General features: G+C 42.4%; 1 protein-coding gene across 1 annotated transcript in view; it reads right to left on the reverse strand.

Annotated features, from left to right (window-relative positions):
• Positions 1-12,512, reverse strand: part of LOC135899475 (POC1 centriolar protein homolog A-like) — a 105,358-nt gene that overhangs the window by 61,894 nt on the left and 30,952 nt on the right. Inside the window, exons 5-7 of the mRNA XM_065428749.2 lie at positions 7,196-7,304; positions 6,579-6,649; positions 3,106-3,213 (exon numbers count right to left, since the gene is read on the reverse strand). Coding sequence (XP_065284821.1) covers positions 3,106-3,213; positions 6,579-6,649; positions 7,196-7,304 — 288 coding nt within the window. The remainder of the gene's footprint in view (positions 1-3,105; positions 3,214-6,578; positions 6,650-7,195; positions 7,305-12,512) is intronic.

Raw genomic sequence — 12,512 nt, forward strand, 5'->3', positions numbered from 1 at the left:
CAACCTTCTTCATTTAGACTGATCCAGGGACCAGGAAAGGGATTCAGTTCGTGGTCAGCTGGTCTGTATGCACATGGAACGAGTTGTGACCAGAGAAAATGCCAATTGTGTTTAACTTTTCTTTTTGTTTCATTATTTCCTCGAGTGACTCAACGCGATGCTGACAGATCCTTGGAACCACATACCCGTGATATGGGTTAAATAAGGTGGAAAATTAAATAATGCGAGACAGCGTCCATCATCAAAACCTGCAATAACCCTTAAACTCATAGGCAATACGGCTGTCACCCATTAACACGTCTGGTTTTTCCCTAATTATATAGCTCTTTTTTTGTGCAAAATTGCCAACTGGAAACAAAGAGTCACAAGGATTTGAGAAATTAAGCGATCTACTAAGGGAGAGAGCCAAGGCAACAGCCAAATAGGAAGGAAAAGCGAAAATTCAAAAATTTAACCGTTGTTTATGGAAATATTTATGGATTTAAGAAGGAAGTAAAAAAAACGCTGCCGGAAGTGGAGGACAATTCTGTGTGTTCTAAATGACGCTTCTGCAGCTAAGGTGACGAAATTTCTCAATTTCGTCACCCTAGCTAGTCTTCTGCCGTCCTTGACTGTGCTTCCATTCTCTTGGCACTCATTCTGTAACCCTAATGGTCCACCAGTTATCTAACCTGCGCATTACATTACAACCCAACTCCATTTTCCCTCTTAATATCAATTAGAATATTGAGTACCCTCGCTTGCTCTCCAATCTAAATCGCTCTCTTTCTGTCTCTAAACAAAATGCCTAGCAATCTTCGTTCCGTCGCTATTTGCACCGTCCTTAACTTGTTCTTAAGCTGCTTTGTCAGTCTCCAAGTCTCTGCCCCATATGTCAGCACTGGCAAAATGCACTGATTGTACACTTTCTTTTTCAATGATAATGGTAAGCTTCCAGTCAGGAGCTGACAATGTCTGCTGTATGCGATCCAACCCATTTTAATTCTTCTATGAATTTCCTTCTAATATTCAGGGTTCCCTTTGATTAATTGACCTAGGTACACATACTTCTTCAGACTCTAGAGGTTCACTGGTGACCCTGAACTCTAGTTCCTTTGCCCGGCTATTAATCATTATCTTTGTATTCTACATATTATTCTTCAACCCCACTCTTACGCTCTCTCTGTTAAGGTCCTCAATCAGTTGCTGTAACTTGTCTCCAGTGTTGCTGAACATGACAATGTCATCTGCAAACCGAAGGTTGCTGAGACATTCACTGTTAATTCTTACTCCTAAGCCTTTCCAGTTTAATAGCTTGAATACTTCTACCAAGTACACAGTGAACAGCACTGGAGAGATTTTGCCTCCTTGTCTGACCCTTTTCTTTAGAGGTATCTTCCTACTTTTCTTGTGCAGAATTAAGGTAAATGTGGAATCTCTATAAATATCTTCCAAGATATTTAGGTAAGCAGCCTGTACTCCCTGATTATGTAATGCCTCTATGACTACTGGTATCTCTACTGAATCAAATGCCTTTTCGTAATCTATGAAAGTCATACAGAGAGGCTGATTGTACTATGCGAATCTCCCGATTACCTGACTGACATGGATGTGATCCATTGTAGAGTATCCCTTCCTGAAACCAGCCTGATCCTTTGGTTAACTGAAGTCTAGTGTTGCCCTCATTCTATTGGATGTTACTTTGATGAATATTTTATATAAGACTGGGAGTATGCTATATAGACCTATAATTTTCCAATTTTTTTAACATCTCCCTTTTTGTGGATTAGTATAATGTTTGCACTCTTTCATTTCTCTGGGACCCTCGAAGTCGATGACACTTCGTATGAAAAGCTGCCAGTTTTTCAAGCATTATGTCTCCTCTGTCTTTGATCAAATCGACTGTTATTCCATCTTCTCCTACAGCTTTTCCCCATTATGTCTTGCAAGGCCCGTCTAACCTCAACGCCAGTTATTAAAGGAGTCTCTGCAACCTGCTTATTACTGCTTCGAATGGAGGTATTGTGGCTCCTCTGGGTACTGTACAGGTCAGTATAGAATTCTTCCGCTGCTTTTACTATACCTTCAAGATTGCTGATGATATTATCCTGCTTATCTTTCAGTGCATACATTTTGGTTTGTCGTTTGCCAAATTTCCTTCTCACTGATTTCATGCTGTGTCCATTTTTTACGGCTTCCTCATTCTTTCTCATGTTATAATTTCGAATATACCTTATTTTCTCCTTTTGATCAGTTTTGCAATTCCGCGAACTCTATCTGACCTCTTGAGTTGGGCCCTTTCATTCTTTGTCGTTTCTTTATTAGGTCCTTTGTTACTTGGGCGTGCTTGCCTACCAGTTGCCTTGGTGCCTTACTTTCCACTTCGACTGCTGCTTCTGAAGCCAGCCTAGTTACGGTTTCATTCATTACCTCTATGTCATCTTCATCTCTTTGTTCTAAGGCTGCATATTTGTTTGCAAGAATCAGGCTGAATTTGTCTGTTTTTACCTTTACTGCATCTAGATTAGCCTGTTTCTTCTTGACCAATTTTGCTCTCTTTTAATTGAGGTGAATACCAGCCTGCACTAACCTATGATCACTGCACTTTTCCCTATTTAACACTTTTACATACAGCACTATGCTGAGATCGGCAGAAACTGTGAAATCTATCTCATTTCTTGTTTCACCATTAGGGCCTTTCCAGATCCACTTTCTGTTCCTACGCTTCCTGAAGAAGCAGTTCATTATTCGCAGCTTATTCCTTTCTGCGAATTCTAACAGCATCTCTCCTCTAGTGTTTCTAGAATCGATGCCATAGTTGCCAATTGCTTATTCACTAGCCCGCTTTCCCCCCACTTTTGCATTGACATCGCCCATTACTCCAGTATACTGAGTTTGCACTTTTCTCATCGCTAATTCAACATATTCATAAAACTGATCTACTTCATCATCATCATCATGACTGGATGATGGGGCGTAGGCTTGCACTACCTTTAATCTATACCTCTTACTAAGTTTGATTGCAACTTCTGTTACCCTCTCATTATTGCTGTATGCATTGGGAGGCAGACAACATTGTTCTTCATAGCCTAGAAAACAAATTTGAATAAAGCATGCAAGACTCACTTTTTGCTGTCTGCAAAACAGTGCACATATGTTTTGGACACTGTGTCCCAGATGCACAAGGTCTTGTCGTCACTGCATGTCGCCAGGAGACGGCCATCTGGGGAGTACCTGTGAAACAGAATATAATTCCATGAATTACCAGTAGTGAATTACCACTATCAATTACCATGAATTACCTGTAGTGCAGTAAACAGTATACAGTTGGACCTCAGTACAAAAGTGTCACATTTGATACAAAAATACCTTCATTATATCCCGTATTCTTTATAAGCATATATTCATTACAAGCTGGTATCCGATAATTCGGTATACCCATGTCCATTAATTATGTCAAGGTGTAGCTGCAATAAACAAGGCCCCAGAACAGCCAAAGGAAGTGACAGCCATCAGCATATAAATATGAGATTGCACTCTGTCACAGTGGACATGAGAGTCGATCAAAAAGTGGTTGTCATGTCTTTCTTTCCTAAGTCTTTCCAGAGCTCTTAGCAGCACATCACCCTGTCCACTGTCCAACTGCTGCCAATCATCCTCAGACAAATGGCCTCAAACCACTTTTAATTGTACCTTCGGTGACATACCAGTGGTAAACGTGGCCTCAAACCACTCGGACTGGGACAACTTCGGACGAGGAAGGTAACCTGGACAACTCAGGACAACCTTTTGCTACCTTTGCCTACACCTCCACTGCTCAAGAAACCACAGGCTTTTTTGCCATTTCTTTTTCTTTTATATGGTCATGAAAACAATCCTACCTTATTGCCCTGTTGCCTCTGGATATTTTCTGACGTAGCCCAGTACACTCAAGAGTGCCTTCAGCTGGTACAAACTTTCTCATACCCATCCTTTCCCATTCACCAAGGATGACAAAGACCTGAGTCACATTAGCAAATCAGATCCCACCCTTATCAGTAACACCTTCGTCTCGCTTGGGGTACTATCCACTTCCAAGTTTGTCACAAAGTTCATATGGCCTTACTGCACTGTCGAACACTTCAGCAGAGAACTACATCGTCCAGCCCGTGGTTCCTCCAGCTGATTAGTGGTGTCATGCTTGCCAGACGATGCACGTCAACTGCTTCAGAACCTACTTCGATCCCCTCGTCCAGTCCTCACCCTGAGTCACCACGATGGCCCCCCTTAGCTGTTGGGGCCATTGTTGTGAAGCAGACAACCATGCACGTTGGGCAGACTGCCATTGCCTGTCACCGGTATGCAAGCCTAGAGTTCGAGCTGTTGGCACTGACTGATTGTGTTGCTGCTCCTTTCATGGTTGCTCAGTGCTATTAATAAAACCCCCATTGCAAAGGGTTTAAAATCTTTGCATCATATCTGAATTTATTAGCCAGTTAAAAACAAACAGCCTGCTTTAGCACATGCACAAACTGCTTGAATATGCTCTCACTAACATTAAAAGAAGGAAGCACCAAAGTGACCAAAGCAATTATCAGTAAGAAATGACAAGAACGAGCAATAATTAATAAGCATAACTTTCTATGCTCACCAATTTTACTGGTGTTTTTCACAGAGAAGAGAAAGACCTACAGCAGGAAGCTCTAGGATGGTGCAAGTCAAATCTTGTGATAACAAAGTCACATTCGACAGGAAAATATTTTCGTTGTATCCTAAATTCATCAAGAACCTATGTTGGTCACCTACTGGTATCAGAAAGATAAATTATTGACCTTTTTCGGGGAGCAGTTTGCTCTAGAGGAACGAGATGGCACTTTCAGCGGTGCACAGCACATTGCCTCAGCGATAGTGCACAAGTACAAAACCATTACCACTACTGCCCTGCTACTGTGCGGTCAGCTGTCACAAATGCAACTGGTCGTTTGCTAAGGGACTGTGATACATTCATGCTTGAAAATGTGCAACAGTGAGGGAAGACGTGTGCAGTATTTGGCTGCAAAAATAGTGAATAGCGTATTCAGGTATGGAATAAACTGCATGTTCCATGGACCTGGTCGATGGACCTCAGCTACATAAGGACCGCCTGTGTTACCGGCACTTTGCAACGCGCGGTTTTCATTGAGGATAAAGAAATTCACTCTTTCACCAGCATTGTAGGCTAACCTCCAAAAAAAGAGCTTCAAACCCGGAACATTGGGAAGAGTGAGTACACTGTTTGTCACACACTGACGGAGGGAGTAGTGCCGTTGCCTGGTGTAGTATGTGTCTTGCATGTTATCCACATACATACACAGCCCAACTTGTGTGCCAACTTACGCCCACTCTATCGCCAACGTATTAAGAATAAGTGAATGGGTGCACACTTGAATCAATGAGGCGAAGCATGGGTGATGGTGACTACATCGACAACACATGAATGTTCCGAGCTGAAGGTGACGCTACACCGAGTAAGCAAGTGACTGGCAATAATACATCTATGCTACAAGCTATTATAAAGCACAGAACATCTACGTTCCAAGTCTTGTGCACAGCGGGAACAAATCTACCGCAACTGAGCACACCCGCAATCGATTAGGCAGAAAATAAGCGATTGAATACTGACCGTGCTGAGGAACTTTACTGAATCGGAAACATGACGAGCCGCTGCTTTAAAGTGTTAGCCAAATAAAGAATGAAGAGTAAAACACACTGATCATGACTGAATCCACAAGCGGGAAGTTTAGCCAGCTTGGAATAGACTTCTAGCCCCGCTTCTAGTACAAGCACCGCATGTGCTACTTGCATTGTTTGGATGAGGCATAATTAGCTCCAAAACATCTTACAAGTCCTCTGAAGCCGTGGCCAAAGCTTCGTGTCATCCACCCAGTCTATGATATCCACAAAAACAAAGATTTGCAGAGCCACACGGGCCTCATGCAAAACCATTGTAAACATGGAAGCAGCTGAGGCAAGCAATGGACGCATCACCATGTAATCAAACATGATGGCAGCTGATGGGAGTAGTACTGTGAAAAGGGTCTAAGATTATATCTGATGATTAGCTATATATCTGTCGATTTCTCGACAGATATATATCACACGTTTACCATAGGCTCGCATGCTCACTCCCCCCCTCCCCCAACTACACTGACTTATACTCTCTCCAGACTCGTTTCACAGGCACGAGACTGAGTGTTAGTGACGAAGGGACCTGAGTGGATGTGAGTATGAACAAGAGTGAGTTTGAGTTATTGCAACAAGTAAAACTCAGCAATGGCGAGTTCAAGTGGACTGTCAGCAAGTGGAAGTTGACGTAAGTATGAGCATGAGGAGGTGCCTGTATAGGTGAATCAAAGTGGCTATGAGCCTGAGTGTTGGTCAGCATGAGCACGGACGTGAGCGAGTGCTGACAAACGAGAGTGCACATGAATGTGAGTGAGTAAACAGCCAGCAAAAATATTGGCCACTGACCATCAGCGAGTATACGCTCACCCTTGCCTATCTGTACTGTTTTTTTTTTGCCTAAGCAATTGCAGCACAGATAAGTGGGAGGCCTTTAGGATGCTAACTGGCTGACTCACCTCACTGAGTGGACCCAGTTGCTGTGCACTGGGATGGTCTGCTGCAGGTGCTGACGCTGTACTGACCACACCTGGACAAACACAATAAGAAAGCAAAAAAAAAAGATATTTCAGAGGAGTATTCATTAACTTTTACTTGATGCAATAGTTCTGTGAAAACCGGAAAGGTGAAGAGAAGTAATTAATAAAGAAAAAATCAGACATCCACCCAATCGTAGCAATTACTACAATGGAAACCCATACGGGTTCCTTGAAAGAAAAGCCTTGCAGTTGAAGAAAAATTTGTCCTGGTCCGGGACTCGAACCCAGGACCGCTGCCATTCCGGGGCAGCCACTCTACCATCTGAGCTAACCAGGCAGCTAGCAGATGGCACGGTGGCGAAGTCGAATATGTCAACAACTCGAAGCAAAGCTGCTTTGCCCTGGAGAGGCATTGGTCCCAGGGCCAATCCCCAAGAAGATTTCTTTACTCCTGCAAAGCAAGGAGCAGTTATTTTGTCAACAGCTGGCTAGAGGGGCCCCACAGTGTCTGCCTCTGGTGTCCCTTCACAACCTCCCTTCGCAACTTTGGTAGTATTAGACCACAACTTGCTACAACTACCCATTCCTGCACTCACCTTGACGGTCATATCATCCGAGGCCGTGGCAAGCGAAAGACTATCGGGAGCGAAGTCCAGTGACCGCACGGCTGCAGTGTGCGCCCGCAAGACTTGGCTTTCGTCCTTCCTGGAGGGAGAGGTGAAAGAATAGGAGATGATGCTAGTTTATCTTCCCATCATAATTCGTTGTCATCAGTCTAATTTATGGCTGCTGCAGGACAAAGGCCTGTGTCCTCGATCTACAATTATTTTTTTTGTTGCATCAGCTGACTCCATTCTACACCTGCAGATTTCCTCATTTTATCACACCATCTAACCTTGGCTGTCCTTGACTGTACTTCCCTTCCCTTGTCATCCCTTCCTGCTACTTCAATAGAACACTATTAATCAGCTCTATGCACTGCATGCAGTGAGACATTTGCTCCTTTAGCAAATATTTATACATAGTTTAACATATGCGTACATTTTAGCAGACCATGCTTTGTGTTAATTACACAAGCAAGGTTGTGTTGTCAGGAAAACTTGCACTGCAATTAGAGCTAAAACAAGCAAATGAGTTTTGAGGAATCCCACAAAGTGGAAGCATCATGAAAGGGAAAATTGTCAACCGCCCGAATGTAGCACAAAGCTACAAAGAAAACTCGCAGGGCTTCCAAGTAAGAAAGCTTTGCCGTTGAGGAAAAATTTGTCCTAGTCCGAGAACTTTTTAAGTGCGAAGCTTTCATTCTGAGAAACCTGTATTGGTTTCCTTTGTAGCTCTATGTTACATTCAGGTGAATGACAATTTTCCTTTACAGAGCTACAACACAAAAGGCATGCCAAGATAATAATAATCTTTATTATGCACCACTAGAAGAAATACATGGTAGGTGGGCCTGTCGAAGCCTGAATGGCTTGTGTGACTAGGCCCGGCAGCGTCAGCAACAGCAATAAGATTGGGGTCTGTACAGGCCTGACCTTAGTGCTGAGAAACCATTGTGAAAACAAACAAAATAAAATAAAAAGTAATGCATGTTATGCCAACGGAAAGAACATTTTTCACACTTATATAGACATACAGGTGAAGGTAACCAAATTACATGAAATGAACAAGTACCCACACTACAGAGCAATGGAAAAATCAAATGGAAGATAACAATTTCTTTAAAACCCTTTTTGACTGAACCGAAAAAAATTCGCCAGGCAGATTATCAAACATTTTTGGCACAGATCAGATCGTCGGGCCTCATCATACCTAGTTATTGAACAAGAAACATTGAAACGCTTGTTGTTCCTCAAAAGACGTGGAGCTACATGTTTCTCTCTGAATTGGTCATTCCAAAAGTTACAAAGAACCACAGTTTACTTTAATAAAGACTGAACTGAATAAAAACCCAATGCCGAAAAGAAATTGTCATCTGACACCTGGCCACAGCCATATGCAACTTTTCAATATATATTTTTAATAAACTGCCAATTCTCGTTTGCCATCGCAATGCGCAGAAAGCGAATGCAGTGATTCTGTATCGTAATATATACTGTACGCAAGACCGTGCACTATGGTTTTCTTTACAGATAATGGTGTGAAACCTTTTATATTAAAAAGCAACCAAGCGTCACTCCTAAGTTTACCCCAAAGGTAGGCCAGATGATGCTGCCACGACATGCTGCTATCAAAAAACAAACTGAGATATTGCACAGTCTTCATACGCAACCGGAGTACACGTACGTGAAACACAGTGCTGATCATGCAAGTATACTGGGATGTTTATTGCTGCGGTTTTTAAAGGACTTCAAAATCTATATCAATCGCTTCTTATCGATTTTTACGTTAATAAAATTTTTTGCAAACCAGTGCATTACACAACGTATTGTATTTTGCAGGGCACCCACAGCCTTTACATAATTTAAATGCTTTAAGATCACCGTATCATATGCATATTGATAGGTAGTACCTTTAGAGATTACTATAGGAAGATTGTTTATGAATATATTAAACAATAGGGGCGATAATATGGATCCCTAGGGAACACCGGCTTTAAGCCATTGCTTCTTACTGACAGGTTCCTTGTCGACCATAACTATTTGCGGCCTGCCACACATGTAGTTTTGCAGTATGTTGTAATAATAATAATAATAATAATAATAATAATAATAATAATAATAATAATAATAATAATAAACTAATTGTACTGCATTGCAAACATAAGAGAAAATTCAGTTTGGTCAATTTATTTGCATTTTTCCACACTAACTCATGGCTCAACTTAGCACCAGACTCCCAGTAATATCTCTAGAGGCATAGCACCCTTCTGAACAGGCCTCCCACTTTATTGACATGACATTAACATGATAAAACAGTGTCAAATATGAACAAGAAAAAAATAAACAAGACAGTGCGCTGACTCTCTATCATTGATTGGGAAAAAACACGTACATAAAACTAGTGTTACTCTATATGGCTTCCAAATGGACCCTTTGGGAGCCATATATACTAACTCTACATAAAGCCTTTCCATGCACCACGTGGAAGACAAAAGACAAGAAACAGAAACATGGCAGAAACAACATTTAAAATCTTTCATATCTACCAGGTGGCGCATACTACACAGTTAAACCTCGATATAACGAAGTAGCTAAAATTGGCAATTTGCTTCGTTGTATAGAAATGTTGTTTTATAAAATTCGGCCTTTTGTGCAAATAAGTACAGTTGCCACTCGATTTTTCTTACATGGAAAGGGGCCGCAGAATTACCCAAATTATTGGGCACCCGAAAAAAGCAAATTTGAATGAGAAAACCACCTTTTCATGCATATCAAATTCATCATTTTGATGAATTTGAGAGTCAGCACTGAATGATACAGTTTCATGCCACGGCGACGATATCTTCACATAGGCGGTAAGAATTAAGCAAAGCCAGCCACACTTTCTCGTGCACTCCGCACCCGTGGCTGATAGCGTCAACCACAGTGGTACGACGCTATCATGAAATGCGCCGGTGACAGGGGAGCGAATACTTCATCTGCCTCTTGCTCCAACAGGTGACCAAAACTCGAGATTACACAGTCTTCAATACTAAATGCGCAGGAAGACAGCTAATGTAATACCACGCCGTCTTGGCATGCCCATTTTTTGCATACACAGCAGATTACCTCTAAAGCAGGGTGCACGGCTGCGTATGCGCTGAGACGCACCTACAGCCATGCACAGCTACAATGAGACATGCGCCAGTTTAGACCCCCCCCCCCCCCTGCTCGCCTTGCCCCTCGCGCATACTTGATCACATTACCTCGCACTCCCTTTCCCTCTTTCCCTTTGCTTGCATGGGAAGGCAGCACTCGTGAAGCCACCATATTTCTTGTCTCACCCTCGCACACTTTCACTAGCACCTAAAGCACAAAGTGCATGGGGCATAAGAGGATCTTATCACACTTGGACTTTATACTGAGCATTATCCGGCTCCACTTTGGCGGTCGCTCTTGTCACACCGCGCGCGCGATTCGAGAGGTGTGTCTGCATGCAGCCCCTTGTAATTCAATCATTTGAGCATCTGCATCTGCGGAAGTTTCCATGTATTGTTTGACATTCCTTTGCTGTAGAAGCAAGGTGTCGTTAAATTGAAACCGCATACAAACACATTTCACGATATAGAGGTTCTAATTACATCATGTTCTATGGACAAGAGGTTATGAAGAGTTAAATAGTTCCTTATATCGAGAATTTAATTGTGCTGAAGCTTGTTATCTTGAGGTTTGGCTGTATATGTCTTTTTTTTTTCTGATAAGCTTTAGTTGAGGGTCAGTCCACTGTCTTGTTTCTTATACATGTGTGGATTTTTGGTGCCACATCATCATGCTACCATGCCAACTCGCCCAGCTGTTCCTACTATTGACATTTTGGACTTTTAAAGCGAGCAGCTGCCTTTGGCTCTTTTGCTCGTTTTCGTGGTTGGTGGTCGGAGGGGGGAGTTAGTGCCGACGCATAGGAAATGTGTGCACACACGCATGAGCTGTGGGACACATTCGTTGCTGAATGCCAAGTGTCCTAGCTATTTGAGACACGCTTGCTATGCGCCTATACTACGGCCACAGATAAAACGACAAACTCTGCCTAAATATTCTCGCTGCAAGAAATACATCCCAGCAAGCGCACTTTCCTTTTAATAAAACAAGTAGCTTTTTCACAGCTTTTTGCTATTTATTTACATTGACAATCATTGTCGATGGTTTCTGCCAAATTATTTTGTTACATTAAATGGCACTCAGCACCATCTAAATCCTATAAGAAATTCTGGCAAGGGCCAGGCCGCTTCACTAATCCACTGCGAGACTTGTTTCTACGAGCCACCTTCAGTTTCAGTACTGAGCAGGTGGCGGTACCATGATGTCAGAATGCACTGGCCTGCTCAATTCCTGCAATCCCTGCAGCTTCTGGATGCGAGCACAGCCTAAAGGAACACGTGCAGCAGCCTTTTTAATTTTTATTTAGCAACGCCATCATGCCTAGCCTTACTGAAACACAACTTACAAACAGAACACAACATCGTAATAGTGTCGACAATGCCCGGTGCTGCGCTGAGAGACAACCGTGGTATCGAATTCAAATATTAATGTGATTAGCATTGTCAGGGTACTGCGTCCACCTTTTGGTATCTATATACGTCCCAACCTAACCACTTTCCTTTCACACCAACTTGGCTCACTGGGCATGTGACACTGGGCATGTGCTGCTATCTATAATAATCCCCAAAACATATGAACCATATCATCACCGATTACACACCCACCATAACATAGGCTGCTAATTGCATTAACATTGCCAATCATCTGCAAAGGGTAGATGCACCACCAATTTTTTTAATAAGCATTTCCTACTTTTAATATTTGCTGAATGTGATCCTTTTTGCACAGAATGTATGTGGTAAACTTTCTAAAATTTCGAAAATATGTGTCAAGAGTCCTAGGGGCCCTGCAATACTTTTTATCGATTTTGTGCAAAGCATTTCACATGAAAGAACACAATTTTAGAAGTCTCTTGCAGCAAAATGTATTTCAATCTGTTCAGTAGAAGCAGGCTTGCACTGTGGAGACTACGGCAGCCACAACGCTTCACCCACTAATAATGTGCGCAGTTTAAGTTTGGTGTTATATCTTCACATAGACACCACTGCTTCCAGTTTTGGCACCTACAACACACTAAACTAAACTCGGAGGCTGCCCCCTAACAAGGCTCACTGGAGCTCCTCGTCTTGAGGTGATCGGTGCACTGAAATTTTACAACTCTCGACGCCTTTGCAGTGAACAAGTGCACACCAATGTCATTATCTTGGGCTAATTTTCAGCAAAAGGCTAGTAA

The sequence above is a fragment of the Dermacentor albipictus genome, chromosome 6 (assembly GCF_038994185.2).
Source record: "Dermacentor albipictus isolate Rhodes 1998 colony chromosome 6, USDA_Dalb.pri_finalv2, whole genome shotgun sequence".
Taxonomy (NCBI): domain Eukaryota; kingdom Metazoa; phylum Arthropoda; class Arachnida; order Ixodida; family Ixodidae; genus Dermacentor; species Dermacentor albipictus.